This window comes from Crocodylus porosus, unplaced genomic scaffold (genome assembly GCF_001723895.1).
Source record: "Crocodylus porosus isolate Cpor-Errol unplaced genomic scaffold, CroPor_comp1, whole genome shotgun sequence".
Taxonomy (NCBI): Eukaryota; Metazoa; Chordata; order Crocodylia; family Crocodylidae; genus Crocodylus; species Crocodylus porosus.
The window spans coordinates 61879429-61900128 of NW_017728886.1; the positions used below are offsets into that span (position 1 = coordinate 61879429).

Here is a 20700-nt window from a genome sequence, read left to right on the forward strand (position 1 = left end):
AAATCTGTAATAAATTTCCCTTAAACAAATTATTTTATTAGAAGTCAAAGAGTGGGTTGAAAATTGTAGCATGTGTGCATATCCTTCAAAATAACTTAAAAGAAATGGATGTTTTTCACAAATTAACCATACCACACTTACTGATCAAGGATCTGGTGGGCTTGCTGTTAAATACTTGCTTGACAGGCTTTTAAGTGCATCTTCAGAATATACAGGCACCAGTCTTTTGAGAAACAGCTTTTCATTCACAGAAATATTTTATTCAGTGACTACAGGCCTATTATCATGAAAAACCATATCTTCCATTTTCTTTATAAAAACAGGCAGCTCCTCTCTAACTCATTATGCAGAAGCAAAATCCAGTTTTACAGCGGAAGACCCCATTTTGATTTCATTCTATTTAAACATAGTTACCTACCACAAAAAGCTCTATGCTTTATAAAATAGCTAAATGTGGTATTCACTTGTCTTATATGCACCTTTTAAACTTGCAGTACAGGAAACTAGGATGTTAAATAGACCTCAGACTGCTTTGCATATGCATAATAGCTACATTCTGCCTTCAGCTGTACTTGGGCAGCACCACTGGAGGCACTGGCACCACCAAGGATAGAATTTAATCTTTTAAATCAAGTTATTTTCATGTATTATTTTGTCATAGGGTTATAAAACATTTTTCCCCCTTAAGACTAAGGGAGAATAATGAATGAACACTCTAAAGGATAAATAAAGCAATTTCAGGCTGAATTGTATAGGTAAAATCCTTAAAGGTGTTTATCACTGTAACAGGGTAGGTGCCCCCAAGGTGACTGTGGCACCCCCTGGCTGTCACTCTACTTCTGTTCCTCTCTGTCTCTAGGTACAAGGGGTGTGTGAAGTGGGCCCTATTCAGTTCAGATTTGGCCCGAATCAGGAACAATGATTCGATTAATTGATTCAGATCACTGTCCCTGATTCAATTCGGCCAAATCCAAATCTAAAGATTCAGTGCTGATTCGGAGAATAATAAGCCATGGCAGAGAACATCCTTGAATCAAGGGACTGATTGGCACTACTGCCAATTTATGAATATTCATTGCAATGTGAGTAACAACTACTGTTGCTATCCACCTTTTTTTAACTTTCATTGGTAAGTATAGAAAAATTATTGCAATAGAAATTACAATGGTTTTGAGTGTAAAAAAGTCAAAGGAGCATCCAGTCAACTTTTACTATTTTTAACATCATTAAGAGTGAGAATGTGTGGGTGCCAGGTCGGGTAGTATCTTTTATCTCTAAAAACATAAGTTTGAAGTCCTTCTTAGCCTCATGATTCAGCAAGTTTCAGAAGTATACGAGTAATCCAATTCAGAATGTATTTCCCACTCAGTATGAATGACCTAATATCCATAATCTGCAGCACAGGCTTTTTGAAATATGTATATGTGCAGCTAGAAAAGGGTGAATGCAAGAGTGTGTGGAAGAGGGCAATGTTGATAATTTTTTACTAGTTTTCAGCTAGTTTACACAATCGGTTTATAGGAATAGGACCATCTCATTACCTTTGAATAGTCAGAAAAAAAAGTGCCCTTGGTGAAAGAAATGATAAAATGACACATCAGACATAACAGACCCACCAAAAGCAATTATTTGGATTTTGCTAAAGGTTAATAAGTTTTCAGGAAATGTACTGGCTCTTTTGACAAGCCAGATAAACGGGCGCCATGTCAATTTATGAGAGCATTTCTGGAACAGGGAAAGTGCTGACACTATTTCAACAGAAATGTTTCTAATTGAAATTTGCGTTGTGATTTTTGTGACCCTTTTAGTGCTATTTGATGGCATTATTGCAGCTGTTTCAGTCGCATGTTTTTAAACAGTGCATTCACTGTTTTTTTTTGGCGGGGGATTGAGTTCAGGGGTCATTTTCTTTCTTTTTTCCCTTCAATTTATAGAAAGTAAATGTCTGAAATTGCAGCTACATTTTCAGAGATGATGATTTCTTCAGTGGATTTACCTCATTATGTTCCACCTAATAATTTGGGCTTGATTTTTAGCTAGGAACTCATTGGTCATTAGTAAGAAACTAAAATATTATGTGCATGAAATGTAAAGTCAAATGCATACTGTGATTAAGCTGATCACAGCTTATAACATACTGTGATTAAAGCTGATATCATTGATTTATTACTGCCAAAGCAGTGAAAGCCTTTAATTCTTGTGAAGCATTGTTTATATTTTTTAACCATTTAATTTGGCATTCAAATTTAACGTATGAAAATATGAGATGAAACTTGCTAGCTTTTAATAATGAGGGCTTTAGTTTTAAAATGTATAATGGTAACCATGTAGGCTTTAATGTCTGGTAACTAAATTCCAATTAATGGGTGGCTGTTAACTCAAGATTGATATTTGGCAACCAAGCAGTAACACAGAATTCCTGTGGTATTTTACTGCTTGTTCACTTCTGATTTTTTTCAAGGCCACAAGGCTTTTATAGCTTCTTTTAGGAAGTTCTTAATTCTGTGTACTGTACTGTATGGTAAGCCAACACAAGGACCTACCTAACCCAAATGGTCCATCAGATGTATATCAGTTTTGATAGCCAACAAAATGAATGAATGTGGCAAACATCATATCCAGCTCCTCCAGCCTGACTTACCAAATATTTACAACTAGGTCAATGTGGGAACAGTCTTCAGCATGAGTTTGGAAGGGGCTCATGCCTTTGGAGCTGTCGTGAGGCACCTTAGACTGGTGTTCCCAGTTGCCTCCACTGTATGGTTGCGTAAAAGCAAAACTTTTAGATAAGCTGAGGTCATTTAAGCTCCTATGTCCACTAAAAGTCAATGGCTGAATGTGGGCAGCCGTGGCATGGAAGCCCGGCTAGGCAGCCGTGGCATGAAAAAGTGGCAGACAGCCATGTCCTAGTCACCAAGACACAAGGCGGGCAAAATACAGCCTGCAGGCCAGATCCAGCCCACCAAGCAGTTTCATCTGGCCTGCAGTGCCCCCCAACAAATTTCATCCTGCCCAGCCCTCCCACCCATAATGGTGGGAGCAAGGCACCCACAAGTACACCCCCTCCAACACCCTGCTGTGCCTGGCTCCCAGCCTCGTGGGCGGAAGGCCCCGGCCTGGTCAACAGACAGCTTCTGGGAGGAGCTGCTGCTGCTGCCACTGCTGCAGCCCCAGGGATCTGCTCTGCTTCTCCAGTCTCCTGCTGGCTCCAGGCAACAGGTAGGGAAGTGGCAGGGGCAGGGCTGCAGCTGGGCAGGAACATGGGGTGTGGGGCTGGTGGCAGCGCAGAGCCCACATCCAGGGGGCAGTGGCAGTGAGGAGCTTGGGTGGGTAGCTTGTGGGTGTAAGGGAAGATGGGGGTGTGTTTGGACCCCCCCATACTCTCCTATGGTACAGCAGCAGCAGGCAGGATGCTCAGGGTGCAGGTGCCTGGAGGGGTACAGCTCTGGCCAGTGATGCACATCATAGCAAGGAGTGCAGCCTCCACTAGGCTGTCTGTATCGCTGGCACTCTGCCATTCACGTGCAGCTCCTGTACCCTCTGGGGGTACATGAGATATATTTCATACATTGTCTAACACAGGTCGAAGGGCCTAAAAAAATTAATTTCCCATTGAAAGGGGGTATGTGAAGTTTTACTCTGAGACCAGGGGTACATTGACTGAAAAAGGTTCAGAACCGCTGACCTAGAGCTTGTTTGCTGCAGACCTGAGCTGGTTTATTTCAGCCCTCCCCTCCCCCTGGAAAACATTGCTAATCCCTGACTAACAGTAATATTTCCAGAAGAATATATGTGCTAAAATTCTGTTGTGCTCTCCCAGTATAGGCAGATGTAACAGTTGTATTGACACCAAAGGATACTGGTACAAGCTGCTACAATGCAACTGTTACATATGCACCATTCTGTATCAATACAAGTGAAGCAAAGTGGCTCCAACTTAAACCCTGCTTCATTCAGGATCAAAGTTAAGTGGTATGGTTCATTTTTATCACTATATGATCAGGCAGGTGTAACAGACAGTTGCAAGTGTACCAGCTTCTGCTGGCTCCTGAACAGCAGTTCCTTTTCCTCTTCCCCTTCAAAGTTGCTAAAATGTAAAATTGTCCATATGCTCTGTCCTTTCATGCTTTTTGTACAGAGCCTCTCACTGTTTGATCATGCATGTTGTCCTTGCTTTCTAACACCCAAATTTCAAAAAATTTCCATAAACTTCATACAGAAAAGAAAGAGCTTATTTTAAAAAGTAAAAACTTAAATAAATAAATAAAATATTATCGTTGGTAAACTTGGTGCAGTTGGATGTTTATGACCTTGTGAACAATGCTGACAATTCTGTAACATACATGTGTGGTTCTCAAAATGTTTATTATGTCAATATGGCTCTGATCATATGTGGAAGATCGCACTATCAATACTTTAACTTTATTTGGCATTTGGTGCTTGACAATTTTGTCTTTTCTGCATTTAGTTTATTCATCAAACCTTTAATTTTTTTATCTATATGTTGGTAAAATATACATAATTGCTTCAGACTAAATGCCTCTGTGGAACTGTCTAGTTGCATTTTATTCTACAAAAAATACATTGTTTTTATAAATTCAGGTCAGCCTCTGAAAAGGTATATTCCTGAAAGAGTGTATATATTGGAATAAACCAAGCCTCTAATGCTGAGTTTATGGTAGGCATAAAAGCAAAAGATACAAAATAGCTGTCATTTTATATTGTACTTATTATAAGCTTAATGTTTCAGCATAATTACTGTGCAGAACAGAACTCTACCTCTTTTACTAGGACTTTTTGACATTTTAAATTATACACTGTTGCTGAATTTTTAAAAAGAGAACAGCACAGTAGGAAACATCTAGCTTGAATGAACATACTAATTTATAAACCACACTGCAATAAATGGGTTTGATGATTCTTGTTTGTGACATTTTGCTGGAGTTCAGACTTTCTTATAGCCTGAAAAAATTAGTTGAGGCATGTTTCCACAGTTTTAAATAAATAAATAAATAAAGATTGTCTTCTGCCCTAAAGAAAGTTTTGCAATTAAGTTGACAGCTTCTGGCTTGTACACTGGCATCGCAACACTGCATGAAACACTAAACAGTGCCTGTGTCATGTACTGAAATCTCTAATTATTAACTACAAGTGTGCACCCAGAGAATTTTTCACTAAAAACATTTATTGTGGTTGCACATTTGAGTTATTTGGGAAAGAATCTTATTTATAATGCTTTACAAAGGAGTGCTCAACCTCTGCCCAGCCTGCAGGGGTACAGAAATTTGGGGGGGCGGGGCTGGGAATGGTAGCAACTAATGCCTCCACTGCCAAATTTTCAAGCCTCGTAGGCCAGATGACATGGTCCTATGTGCTGGATCCCATCAGCATGCAGGGAGTCATACTGGGGCAGTGCAGCCTGATTTGGTACACATGGGGCTGGGCCCCATCTGCCATGCACAAGTTTGGGGCTAAGGTGGGGGCTGTGGCTGCAATATAGTAGTGTAGCTAGGGGCTGATCCGGTGCACACTGGATCAAACCCCAGCTCTCTGCATGCCAGATTTAGCCCCTGGACCCACCCTACATTCAGTTCATGGATCCAAAAGGTAGGGCACCACTTCTTTACACTACATTTCTTCACCAACTGCTAGCTGTCTTCAGGTTTAAAGCTAAAAGATGCTTTTGGTTGTAACACATGATCAAATATAGCATACCTTTCATTGACTCAAGCTCTTTTCATTTGTCCTCCAAACTTCTCTTTTTCCTTCCACTTTGCCCAGTTTTTCCTTTTACGGTTTGGCCTTTTTTGTTTTTCCTGTTAATCTTCAGTCATATTCTATGTGCAATTTGTATCCAGTTTCTGCCAAAAACCTTGAAATGTTCAGTAGACATTGGTTCTGTCTAAAAATGTGGCCATCTGTAGCAGCCTTTCAACTCTTTTCACCTAAGTCATACAACTGATTCAAGTGACTTAAAGTTGTTTGCTTCAGAATTTTTCCACAGAATCCCAGAACAAGGTGGGGGTTAAAAAATAACAAAATAGCCTGCTTATTTTTTTAAATTACTTGTTGAACTTAGAGAGGCTTCAGAACGGCATTCAAGTGTATGATTTAAACAAACTTAATCAGTTTTAGTCATTTTACTAGTGATGAGGAGAGGAAAACAGCATATTACCTTGAGAGGGCATATTATAATTACAAATTTCATTGGAGGATATTGTGGAATGCCATGTTTTTGACACAAATGTCTTCCAAATTTGGTATTATTCCTTGATCAAGTCTCTGTATAATTTGCATTTTCATGTTGTCATGTGATTTCACTCTTGAAATTGCAGCACATAGCTGACCATGTCCAAACACAGGTTGTGGTAGGTAAACACCTACTCCGTCAAGGCTTTGACCTTGGTGTCACAGAGTGCCCTCCAGGAAAAGGTTCTTTCCCAGGACCACTAGGACCTTTTCTGGTCTCTGAGAGCAACCCCATCCCTAGCCCAGATTCCTTCCAAACTCTGAGAATCTTGGCCTTTTGGTCCCTCACTTTTCTTGGTTTTCTCTGGCTCTGACTCAAGGATGAAGCATTCACTTCCACTCCTAAAAGAGGGGCTTCACCTTCTGTTGAGGGGACTGAACTCAACCCAAAGTTTCAAGCAACACTGCAGCCAATCTCTTTATTAAAGACATTTATTGGGGAAGGCCACACAGCCAGAGGTTCTCTGCCCCATCAGTTAAGCAGTCCCTCTGTCCCCAATCCAGCTGTATAGCCCTGAGCACCCTCAGTGAAGCACAACTGTTCCCCAGGGGTCTTTCCTGCTCCCCAGGGGTCCTCCACCTGACTCAGCCCCCCTCCCCACCCCGAGGTGGTGAAGTTTCAGTATTTTTAAATGTCTCCACAATGGCCATGTCTTAAGATACTTCTGAATCATAGATGTGTATAAACTGTAAGGAACAACAGGCACAGCCTCCTAAGCTACGACTTTCTCTCCGAATGGAATTTCAGTGTTTGTTACGTCACACAGGAATCAGTCTAGGCACACACAAAGTTTGTTCTAAGCAGGTGACAATCAGGCAGAGATTTAATTCATTGTAATCTTACAGTGGACTGAAGCCCACTACTACCTCTCAGCTAGTTTAGGAGTTCATGTGTGATGTGCCTGCATGCACCATATTGCATACTGCTTTTTTGTGGCTGCTTTTTTTAATTCATTTCTTGCATTTTTTCAAATTTTCCCATGAGTTTTGACATTTGTGCAAGTCTACACTCTATAAGTTTTAACATATGTGGGGGTATAGCAAGTGCAAACACCTTAACATTTTCTTAGTCCTACTCCTTAGCACATTTGAATATACATCAGTGATTCTCAACAAGAGTGTTGGGGTACCCTGGGATGCCACCAGATCCTTTGAAGGGTGCTGTGAGGTATGAGGAGCTAAGCAGATATTTGCAGACTCAGGCTTGTCCCTGCCTGAACAACCCCCACCCCTGCTCCTCATCCCTTCTGTAAGGAGGTAAACGCTGTAGTATATAAATATTTACGTTTTTAAATTGGGTGTCACTTAATTCACAGAAGTTACAGAAGGTTGACTTGAGTCCAGTGAAGTATGCCTCAAGTCCAAAAAGGTTGAGAACCACTGATACACATGAAAGAATTATTTTTGTTCTACTCAGGGAATAGCCTGACCTTTTAAAAGTTTAGCGATATTGCTTGCCACTTCACTGTGGTTTTTTACTGTTTCAGAAAAAAACTTCCTCGAATGTAACCAAGTCAAATATGCTTAGAAAAGCAGTGGCTTTCATAGTTTCTAGGGTCGGAAGGGACCTGAGTAGATCATCTAGTCCGACCCCCTGCCATGGCAGGAAATAATACTAGGGTCAAATGACCCCAGCAAGATGTTCATCCAACCTCCTCTTAAAAACGCCCAGGATAGGGGCCAGCACCACTTCTCTTGGAAGTTGGTTCCAGATCATAGCTGCCTTGACTATGAAGTAGCGCTTCCTGATATCTAGCCTAAACCTGCCCTCCGCCAGCTTGTGACCGTTATTCCTGGTCACTCTTGGCAGTGCTCAGGGGAATAGTGACTCCCCCCATGCCTGCTGATCCCCCCTGACTAGTTTATAACATGCCACTAGATCCCCCCTCAGCCTTCTCTTTTGGAGGCTGAACAGCCTTCATACAAGGCTTTGTTATGGGTAAGGGGCTAGAGGAAAGAAAAATAAATGTATGCTTCACATGATAAGCAAAATCTGAGAAAGTTTAACTATGTAAATTAGTTTTCAAAGTTACTCCATCTGGTGCAGAGATATAACTAATTGAGATAGTTGTGTGTGCTTTTACAATGGTGAGAGAGCGTAAAGTAAACAACAAAGTAATAACTACTACCTTCTACTATACTGTCATCAGGGATTCAGATAAGAAGAGAAATGTGAGCAATAATAATTGGTAAGTCTTAAGTACACAGTGGAAATCCAGTAATACAACAATGATTTATGTTTTGAAAGAACACTGGAATTATCATAGCCATCCCTTTGTAACTCTCTTTTGCCTGTCAGCTCCATTTTAATCATTTATATATTTGTAAAATTGTAATTACTTTAAGAAAAAAATCTATTATCAAAGAAGAATTAAAATGCTATTAGTGTGACTTCTCTGACAGGCAACCTTATAATGTAGAGATATACTACATGCAAAAAACATTTTGAATCGTATAAAAATGCATTTTTTTTAAACCAAGAACAAAAGAAAAAAAAAGATTGGGAAAAAGAAAATCAGGATAACAATGCAAGTTTGAATGTGCTGGAATTGTGTGAAATCTATCAGTCATGACGAATGTGCTCAAACCAAATAATAATTATAGCCCTGGTCCTGAATTCAGCAATAAGAGGCAAAAAGTGGAACTGAGAGACTGAAGCAATGAACTGAAGCTATGGACTATCCATTGCCATTGACTCAGTGACTCCTAGATGTCCTCTTTCTACCATCGCCTTTACCTGCCATTGTGTATTTCAAAAAGGATGGAAGCTGCAGAAAATTCAGGCTGACACAAGCAGACTTTCTGGAAGAGATTTTCTGGAAGGCTACATTGAGGCCATACCAAAGGCAAGGAAATACTGTTCTTCCTCTTCTTGCTAAAACATGTTCAAAGAATCCCGGGGTTCTTGACTGATGAACTCCTGACGCTTAAAGTCCACAAAATAGTCCAGCACTATTTGCTGTGGAAAACTGTGTGTTTTTTTAGAATAGTCAGAACTGAGCACAGCACTGAGCCTCCATACTTCTAATTAGAAGTTGGAAATGTATTATTGCCTCCCTTATAAGCTTAAAGGCCACATCTTTCAGATCACTTCTAAGAATTAGACTGCCTCTATAATTAGGGGATAGACTCACTTTTTAGGCAGTCTTCTTGGTTGGATCTCTGTCTTGAAGATAGGTCATTTTTAGAACAGCAGTTCTTAAAGCTGAAATAAACACAGTGCATTTATCTGTAAAGCCGAGTATCCAGTGCAGTAGAGACAGGATATCCTGTTTCTATGATGTTAATCAATATTAAGTAAAGATATTTATCTTTAATTCGTTACTAGAAATATTGACCTGTAAATACTTCATCAAATTATTTGGAGAATAGCTTTTATTTTTATCTATTATAAATAGCACTGATGATGATTATTTAAATTAAAAGTTTTAAATCAAGTGTGTTATATTTATGATCTGATCAGTGAGATCTCTTTACAGTGTGTTATAAATCCTCAGATTTTAAAAATGAAAGGAATACCTTCATTTAATTCAGTTAGACCTACTTTGATTGTGGTGCTATTAAGCCACTCTACACCAGTATCAAGATAGAAGTAAAGAAAACAAAGGACTTTTTCTTAAAACATGACCTTAGATCATCATCTAGAAGTGCCATATTCTAGTAAAATAATTATTTTGCCTAAAATGAGATTAAAGTAACACTGGAATTCTCCCCTCCAACCACATCTCAATAAGTGACAACATTTGGTTGAGTTAATGGGCCACGTGGAAAAAGAATAAAGCTTGAGATCCATACACAATTATGTGTTTTTAAATAATTACCACAGGCTTCACTTTTCAGGTGTTATTCCATAATATTTTTAAGCAAAAGCATCACAGATCATCACTTGCTCACTACATATAATTTCTTAAAATTCTGTCCTTTAACTTTATTTTTCTTGAATTAAGAAAAGTCTTTTTTTTTACTTTATCCTGCTGCTTAAAGCTGTCCAAAACTTTTCATAAGCTGTTTAACTGTAAGTTTCACATTTATTCAACTCCCATACTGCTTATTCAGCTTTTTTAAAGCAGCTTTTTCATTCTCTTCCTACTCTGTAAGGACTCTGTAAAGCAAATTTAACTGTAGAACTAATCTGTCTTTTCTCAATCCCTTTTCCTCATTCCATGGTATCATTTTTGCTTGACCAATTTTCTCCATTATCTTTTCTGTTCACTATGACTATACCCTTGTATACGAAGAACCCTATGGTTAGATGAAATCTCTTCTAAAGTCAGTATTCTTTTTGTTTCTCTGTTATCCATTACCTCACTTTCTTTTCTTTCTCTCTTTTTTTTTTTTGATCTAAAAAAATTCACCTTCCAAACTGGTTATACTTCAATAAAGTTCAAAGCTGCTGGGAAACAATATTTCCTCTAGAGTTTTTTTAATGAAAATGTTGCCTTTTTGCCAGTCCTGTTTTTCCAAGCCTTTTTGTTAAATTTACTTTATGTAATCCTTTTTCAAAATTATAAAGAATTCAAATGAAAAAATCCTTTGGCCCCTTTATATTCTTTCACAGTTGGGCTCCTTAAATTTAGATGAGTTTGTGATAGCTGAGTTCCTGACATTTTGGGAGTCTTTTACATCTCATGTCTTATGCTCTCTGGAACTTAAATGATGTTTAGTCTTGGCCAAATTTTTGACATTGAACTTGTCTCATTTCCTGAAATTTGGTCCCCAGAAGTTGTTGCAAGCGTGGGGAACTCAATAAATCTGTCAATGGGAAGATGTCTGTACAACCTTTAGGAATCTGCAAATGCATTTGGGGGGGTTTATTATCATCCTAATCTATACTTTAATTTTGAGAAGATTACTTATGTTAAAAAGATACCTCCATGCAGTTGGACACTTAAAAAAAGGCAAATGTGAGTATTAGCCCTTCTTCCAATCACCTGTTTCTATATGGAAGTGTTAATTTCATAAAGTAAATAAGCAGGTCACCCAATTTTAGCAGAAAGTCTTAATGCTTCATTGTAATGAGCCAGATTGGACTTGGCAATGAAGAATGAAGGGCAACCTGCATAGTTCTGCAGTGTAATCAACAATAAACCACTGAAAAAAGTCTCTTAGCCAAATTATAGTATATGTAAATGTTTATAAGCAATTTTCATTATACTATATAGAAACAAGTGATATGGAATATGAATGAAATCCAAAGGAAGCCCACAGAGGAATGAATTACAGTAATCTAGCACAGGAGTAATATTTGGAATCCTATGACTAGCTAGGTCTATAAAAAGACTGATGAATGCTAGAGTGACACCTGTGTTTTGCAACAGTCCCATCTGCACCACCTTCTTGCCCTGTATACAGGAGCAACAAATTCCACTTCTGGGTTCCATTATGGTTTTTCTGAACCTATGGATTTTTATTCAAAACCTCTGGGTTTATTTTGTGACTCATGTTTGTAAGCCTAACTGTGCTAACATTGTGTGGCATTCTGTGACACCCGTGAAAGGATCTTAAGGCATCCCAGTGTGAATGGACTTGTATTCATTTGTTCTAATGTCTTTCCATCTCTCCAAATTGTGCATGCTTTGTCATACAGAAGTTCATGGCCTTCTTTTATCCCATGTCAGTAAATGATATTTGCTATTCTTAACATTTAAAGAAGTGAATATAAAAATATTTCTCAGTTAGTAAAGTAGATTCAGAAATTCAGTGGTGTGGGAAATATAAAAAAATTACAAAGGTATGTTAGAAAGCAAATTGTGGAAGTGACCATTACTGGTGAGTAATAAATACACAGGGGCCAGAAGCTTCACTATTCTATCTATCAGGTTGTTTCTCCATTGACTACATGATATGCAAAGACCAGAGGAGGTTCTTGTGATTAATTTCAATTGTGATGATCAATGTGCGAAGAAAGCAGTTATAGAGAAGATCCCGGAAAATAATATATTAAGAGCCATAATATGGGATGAGAAAAATGTCTGTACTGCAGATTTTAATACATTTCACTGTTCTCATTAATGTATTTGCATAATTTAAAATAATTACTCTATAAAGTGAAGTAGCAAGCTAGTTACCCTTGGATTGCTGTAATATGTAAACCTCTTCTGGTTTGAGAGCCCTTTAGATTTGGCAAAGTAGTTTTCAACAGGTGGAATTATTTGAAAACTAAGTAAGTGGACTTCACGAGCGGAATATCTGCAAATTATCACAGATTAGTATTCTAGGCAAAATTGTTGATAATTGTTAAACTTCCATTTTTAAAACAATGAAGTTATAAGTGGTGTAATGTAGCTGCTCATTAACATTTCTTGTAAACAAACTTTTGCATGGTGGTTTAGAAAGTGTGCATCTGTGTACAAGCAGACAGGCAAATGAACTGTGAAAATGTAATTGAATTATATTAGCATAACTTGAGTTAAAGTTTAGGAAATACCAAACACTTTGATTAGCATGCACATTTGTATTTTAAAATTTAATGCTATGACATGACACTTTAGTGTTTACCAAAATCACAATTTGGTGCAATGTTAGAATATATGACACTGCCACCCCACTTTCCCTCCTTCTACTGTCCTCCTATCAAAATAAATGTATCCTGTTTGGCACTGTATATTTAACTGTTTCAATCATTACCGTGGTAATGCTTATTTAATGTGATATCTCAAGGTGGTTGTTGACATTAGGGACCTAACTTGGCACTTCCAGACATTAAAGAATGAACTTCTCTGACCTAAGCTTTAAAAAAAAAGCCAACTCCCACCCCCAAGCTTACTCCTCCCACCATAAAACAACCAAGCTTACCCCTCCCACCATCACCACCACTGCTACCAAGGCTGTAACAAGCACATTCATCCACTCTAGCTTTTTAATGGTGGTTGGGGCTGGTCTGCATATAAAGAATGATGAATGTACTATGCCAAAAATGCTGACACCACCCCTTTTATTTCAGGTTGTAGTTGCTCATGTATTTAGATTCGCAAGTCACAGGTTCAGTTCCGGCTGTCAGCAGCATCTTATTCCACTTCCATATCAGCCTTTTACCTCTTGTATTGTTCTGTACACTGCATTGAAAGATGATCATTCCAGTCTTTTATGTGAAGTTGAAGTTTTTCCACTCCTTACATTTTTATTGCTGACACAGTTTCTAGAAAATTTGTAAATTATACATTGGATTAAATTCAAGGAATTTAATTAAATCATTGCTGTTGGAACCATCTGCCTCTAATCTGAATCACACATCTTTGTCAGTGTAGCTATAATGTGTGTTATTCATTGTTACATACTTTAAAGCTTAACTAAGTGGGTTAAAAGCCTGATGTGAAATCAAATGGTGATATATCTGTTTATTATGCCAAGCCAAGTAAATACGGTCTGAGCTTCCTCCCTTGCTGCCACAATTAAGTTAATTACTTTAAAAATACTTGTGAGTCAGGGAGCTTTATGAAATTGGGTAAGAAATTAATTCCATCACATTTAAATTTGGAAAAATGGCATTGGGTTCCCAAGTTGTGAAATTTATATTCTTCTCTCATATGGAGAACTATACTGTCAATGGGTAAGCTGTCTCATGGGAATGAAATGTGAATTTTGCTGACATGCTGTGGTCTCTCTACAGAAAACACATGTTGACAGTTTGACGGAGTGGCCAATTGATTGATTTTTTGTTATGTGTTTGTTTTTAATACTAGATGCTGAAGAATACCAGCCTCCAATATGGAAATCATACTGTGAGTATATCTGAAATCTAAATGAATCTCAGTATTTTAACAACAAATTTATTATGAAATATTTTCACTCTCTAAATTAAAACGAAGTATTTAAGTACCTTGGGTATCTGTGAAAGTCACTTCATTAGGATGTGGTGAAAACAAACAAACAAACAAAAACCCTGTTTTCTGTTTAACCACAGTACTGTAGGGGTGATAGCAATAACAGCATCCTTACTGAGACATAGACACATATAAGCTGCTTCTGCATGCAACTGGGCTCTTTACACTTGGGTCCTTGTTTTTCCTCTGAAACTTCTAAAAAAGATTCCCATTCATAGGAGTATGTTCTTCTTTATGAACATTGAATGAGTGCACCAATTTTTACATCACCGAACATGATAATAGCTTTTGATTCTTATCAGTGTAGGCTAGATTAGAAATAGAAGGCTCGATATACCATTATCAATCCTAGAAACCAGTGATGCTCATACTTTTGGCCCTGGGGACCAGATGAGTGGCACAGGACTGGCCCACAAGGTTGAGATTATATCCCACGCACCAGGATCAGGCCCCACAGTGCCTCTTCTCGGCCCTGCATGCCAAGATTGAACCACCATTTCCTGTGCTGCCTCCCATCTGCCAGGATTGGGCCCTGTGCAGCCCCACATGCCAGGATTGGACCCTATGCTCTCTGGCTTATAGAGCTCCCCATAGGTCTGGACATTTGGCAGCAGGGGAGCAGCCACTGCTCTCCCTCCCACTGTCAAATTTTCAGACTTGTGAGGAGTCCCGGATGACATGGCTCAGGGGATGGCTCTAGCCCATGGGCTGGGGGTTGAGCACCCCTAATCTAAACCATCCAGTGCCCCCTATAAAATATATATTTACATGATTGTCTTTGTTATAATTGTACTGTATTGTGAGGTGGCACTGATCAAAGACAGAAATAGTTGATTTGTAAATGTTTATTTATAATATTGATTTTTTAACATTTTAAAACCATGTGTAAATTTTCAGAGGGGGTGGTAGCCCTGTTGCTGTGCTCTTTCCAGAACTAAAACTATTCTAAATAAAAAGTTATCCCTTTTATGATGGCAGCTTCAAACTAATCATGACACCATTTGCAAAGTATTACCCTACAGAAACATGAAGTAGTGAGTTGTTAACCATGTGCATAAGCACTCGACTAGTCTCATTGTTTTTAGTGACATCAAAGGCATCTCTTTGGCATCTAAGCTCTGTACATGAGCAAACATGGGAATATAATAGAACCCACAAATGCATTGTTTTTGTGACATATTTATTTCTGTATAGTATTATAGGGTTACAAAGATTACAGGTATGAGTACTTTTCCTTAGACTTACGATTTTCACTGTAGCATTTTTTCTGCTGTTCCTAGAAAATATTACTTACAAATAGCTACAAAGAAAGTGACAATGTAAATCTTCAGTAGGATTATATTTATTTCAGTAGCACTACTCATACTCAGAGTTAGGCACAGACTTAAGTAGCTGGCTGAGCCAAACCCTGCTTTACCACCCCCACCAGGAGTTTCTGAATTTTGTTCTTTTCAGAGGCAGTGCTTCCTTTAAAAAAGATATGTGATTATTAAAAAGATTATTAAAAATTAATAATACTAATGACAGATTATCTGAGAGTATTGTTAAAGGAGTACTTTAAATAAGAGGGTATGTGGGAAGTCTTGGGCCCATCAAAGTCAACTGCAAAACTCCCACTGAGTTTTTTGGTGTCAGGGTTCTGAGGTGTGACACAGCCACTTTATGGAAGACTCTGGGAATTAGCATGATACTTTTAAAAAATCCTTCCAGAATTGCATCACTTGTGATGCAGTTGTCAGATTAGCACAATGCAGCTAAGAATGTTTCCTTTGCTTCTTTCTCCTGAAAGCATACATACCACCCTAGGAAACTTTTAAGCAAACAGACCTAATGTACACAGTCTGAATAAATAGGTTATTATTCAAATATATTCAAGATGCCAATTCTGTGGTGGTTGACAAAATCATCTGCTCAGCAGCTCAGCTCCATGCATAAATGACCTTGGAAAATGTTGCACAGTTCCAACATTCAGTGTATTTAAACACATTTGATAGTAGTCTAAAATTACAGGGATTATTACTGAGAACAGTTTCCACAAACATATGTTTTTCATTGCAGTGTTAGTTTCTTTGAAGCTGCTGCTTTATTCCTTCAGACACTGACAATTTTGAGTTAATCACTGGGAAGATTACAGACAGTAGTGGTATTAATCTGCATTATGATCTACCACTGTGTCACATCAGAGTCTTTAAGATTAGTGTTCATGTGTATTCAGTATCTATTAAACATCATTATTAAGGTATTTTATTAAATGTCCCCATTTTTTCAGTTTGTCAGAGTATCATCAAAATATATATGTTTTTGGGGGGGTTTTTTCCCTTAAAATATTTTAACTATTGCATAAGTGGACTGGTACTTTATTGCCATGTTATGAGTGTTATAAAACTACAATCCTACCAGTTTCTCCACATAGGCAGCTCACTGTGTCCTCATAGAGCCTCATTGAAACCACCAGTGTTGCAACAGGGTGCAAGGATCAGGACCACCATGCATTGTCTTTAAGGAGCTGGAACATGTGAAGTAGCATTTCTCAAAGCTTGTTTTCTTATGCTTAGACACGCAGCTATGCAGAAAGGCTGTTGCAGAAAGAGGCCTAGTTCCAGCATGAAAAGTCTTCAGCCAGTAATGAAATGTTAAAGGATTCTACTGTCAGAAGGATAGTACCAGCTAGCTGCTTTTCAGACTTGTCCTATGCTTCAGTGTTCAGGAAGATTATTTTGATAATACAGACACCTATATAACAAGATGATGAGGGCATATCCTTATACCAGCACATCTCTATGGTTAACTTTTAACAAACATTTTTTCCGTCTACCTCTGAACAGCTGGAAAAGTTAGAGCAATGTGCAAAAATATACAGGTCCAGGTTCAGTAAGTACCTAAGGTCCCTTTTCAGTGGGTGCATCTGCACATGCACTTTAATACACAGTAGCCTATTTTACTGCCCATTAAAGTATCACTTCAAAAACTGTGCTAACATGCTAATGCACAGTAAAAATAGGCTACTGCCCATTAAGTGTCACTACAAAAGCATGCACTCTCACTACTGTGCATTATGGCAGGCTAATGCACATTTATTTAGTACCGCACAGTAGAGGTACTAAATTTAATGTGCAGTAGCAAAAGCATATTAATTAATGTGTATACATCCCTAGTGTTCCTTAAACACATGCATGTAGTCCCACAAAATTTAATGGGACTACTATTCTTAAAGTTAAGCAGGTGCCTGAACACCTGGCTGAATTCAAGCAAAAGGGTGCAAGTGAAAGCTTTTTTATAAAACTTTTCCAGAAAGGGGACGGTTGTTTTTAGGGCAGTACATAAAAATGAAGATATGGAATCACACTCTCCATCAGAGCATATGTGAGTACTAGATGATGTTTAGATGTATGCTTGTAGAGGGTGGAGCAGATCCAGGATTTTGAACATGGAGCAGGTTTGGCTATAGAGAGCAGCAGCAGGGGGTGGGTTACATTCCCTCATGCCTGCTCCTGGGCTGGCAGAGAACACCTGGGGAGACTGAGTAGGGAGGAGGATGCTGTCTGCTGCTGCCACTCCCCCTAGCTGAGCCCAGCTCCATGTAGGGCCCAGGTGGAGCAGCTCTGGAGCTCCCCTTCCCCACCTCTGGGACAGCTATAGACAGCAGCTGGGAAGGAGGGGGTGGAAGGGTTGTGCCATTGAGCATAGAGGGAGCACAGAGGTGGGAGTGATTCTTACTTGCTTCGGGGACTTAAAAAAAGTCCATAGCTGCTGCTTCCATGGCATGGTATACTGACTGTACCTCTGGATCCAGCTTTGATGGGGTGCCTTAGGCTTGTGACTCATTATAGAATTTAAAAGACAGCAGGAAGTAAATTATATTCTACCTTTTCTAGGTAGAAGAGCACAAGGTTTTTCTTAAGTCACTGTGGTAGGATGTGAGTATACATGTTGTCTGCGTTTTGATATAGGAACCAAAAGCCAGTGATAGCGTGATGCCATTCTCTAAGAGGCAGTAATAAATTTCATTTTTGCATGTGATCCCTTTTTATGAGGTTAATTTTCCCAAGGCTAAAGTAATAGTGAATCCCTTTGTTCAAAGTGTGGTCTTTTTTGTAATCAAAGAGAATTTATCTTTAACCTGTCTGTCAGCTTTAAGCACAGAGGTGGATTGGGTCAGATGTCAATCACATCTTTCATACTGTCAAAAGAAATCTATTTTGTTATGACTTCAAGCCACTGTATTCCTATAAAGCAGAATGTGTCCCCAGTTCTTCAAAAAGTTAGGTGCCTAAATAATTATATAGATAATTATTTAAGAGACCTGATTTTATTAAAGTTCTGAGTGCCTAGCAGCTATTGCTGAAGTCAGCGTCATCAAAAGTGCTGAGTGCTTGATACTTTTGCAAATGTGCATATTGAAATCAATGAGAGCTGCAGGGTGCACTCTGAAAATTAGGTCACTTAATTAGGTGTTTAAGTAGGCTCATAGGAACTTTGTTTTCAGGACCCATTTTCTAATGTCTTGGCCATAGTATTTGACTTGTGTGACAGCTCAGATATAATAAACATTTGAGGAAAGAACAAAATCTATAGAGAAGAGTGCAGTTTTTGATACTGTCACTCATATCCAGTCTCCTCCTTTAACATCTTATTCTCTCCATTTCTAAGACTCTCTCCATTCCTTGTTCTCCCTTTATCTGGCTGTCTCTTGTTGATTTTTCCCCCACCCTTTTCCTGTCACGCACTTTCTGTAGGAATTCCCAGCTGACTGTTCTTGCCCTCCAGCTTTTCTTTCTTGCTTATCTCTGGTGAACTCATCCAATTGCTTGATTTCATCTACCTTTTTTTAGTGACAACTCTTGAGCCTTCCCTTCAGTTCCTGACCTATCCCCTCTCACTCAATCTGATATTTTAGCTTATCTTTCCAACAGCTCTACAGGGTTGTCCTGCTGTCAATTTTCAGTTAACATTGCCAAAAATGAACTCCTTATCTTTCCTCAGAAACTTCCTATTCACAACATTTTCTATGGCTCTTGAGTGTGTCATCATCCATTAAGTCATTTAGGTCAGTAACTTGGGGTCATTTTATGCTTCTGCTTCTTCCTTGTCCAACAGATGCAAACAGTGTTTGAATTATTATTAGTAGTTTTCATTGTAGTCCTCTCACTGTTTTCTCCTCCACATGTCTAAAATCAGACCCCTTCTCTTTATCCCCCCACTTCACTACACATAGTACCAATGATCACTTTTCTCTTACAACCACACTGCTCACTTCCTCAGTTCATAATAATTTTTGCTGGTCATTCCTAGTGAATCTTTTTGTTGGTTCTTCTTCCTTCACCAAGTCAGCCTCATAATTCTTGCATTTAATTTTCAAGCCCTATATTGCTGTACTCCTCCTTACTGTACTTATCCTTCCTTGTCTTGTACCTTGTTGCTTCCTTCCTCAACCCTTATTTCTCCTTTCCACCAATGATGTCAGTCTCAGTGATCCTGTCGTTTATCAAAGCGGTGCTCAGCCTTCAGCCCATCAGATGAATCCAGCTCACATGGCTGTATTATCCAGCTTGGTGTCTCCCCATGGATCCAGAAATTTGGCAGTGGGGGAGTTACAGCATTATAATTGCTGTAGCCTCCAGAGTTGGTCTATAGCCAGATCCAGTGCATGGGACCAGGCTGGTGTTCCAGATCACACCAATGGGCTAACTTGGCATGTGAACCCTATGCTGAATCCAGCCCTGGATTCCCCCTGCCCATGGGATTGGCTTGTGGACCAGCCCTGCTATTCTCATCTGGCTCATGGGGCTGGAAGGTTGACCACTACTGGTGTATAGTACTTAGATCAGGGGTCAGCAAAGTTTTTGGGCTGAGTGCCAAAAACCTCAGCAAACTGGACTTGGAAGATATTGGCATGCCAAGGGTGGCTGGCAGTGGAGTTGAGAGGCCCAATTCATGTTGCGGCGGTCCAGCCCTGGCACCTTCCCTGCCATCTGCCCTGAGGTGCATTTGCACGTGCTGCCAACAACAACTGAGGTTGGGCCTCTGACCCCAGCACAAGATCTTGCAGGCTGCCTGCTGAGAGCAGCCCAGGCTCTGGGCAGGCCCCTGCCACCCACCGAGGAGCCCAGACTGCTGGCAGTAGGCAGCTGCACTGGGGTCCAGAGCCCTGACCCTGCTCGTTGGTGGTGGTGGCTGCAGGCACGCCCCAAGAACACGGCAGGGAAGGAGTCGGGGCATAGAACATAGGGAGGAGGGCTGGCCCCTTCTCCACTGCAGACTAGGCTCCAGCTGCACAAGCAGGGGCAGGGCAAATCACGCTGGGACACTTCTGGCCCAAAATTAGTCACCGCTGAGGTCTGTGCTACCCTAAAGCAGTGACCCAGCTCCTGGCTTAACACAGTGGGGCCTGGGACAGGCAGCACAGATCAGCCTGGCCAGCTGGTGGTTGGGCATGAGAAGAACCCCCTTGGGACCGCCCAGGGCAGCAGCTACGTGCGAACACCTTCCCCTGGTCCCAGAGCCAGTCCCCAGGAGATGCAGATGGGGGTTGTGGGGGCCAGTGCACTCATGCAGCATGCCCTGCCCTTTGCTGCTGGCCCAGCAGGATGGGGACATGCATCCTAGCTCCCCCACTCGCCCCTTGCTG

The 20700-nt window shown here is 39.7% G+C and overlaps 1 protein-coding gene across 1 annotated transcript in view; it reads left to right on the top strand.

The window, feature by feature from the left end:
• Window positions 1-20700, top strand: part of CHN2 (chimerin 2) — a 225466-nt gene that overhangs the window by 80228 nt on the left and 124538 nt on the right. The window contains exon 2 of the mRNA XM_019535388.1: window positions 13932-13970. Coding sequence (XP_019390933.1) covers window positions 13932-13970 — 39 coding nt within the window. The remainder of the gene's footprint in view (window positions 1-13931; window positions 13971-20700) is intronic.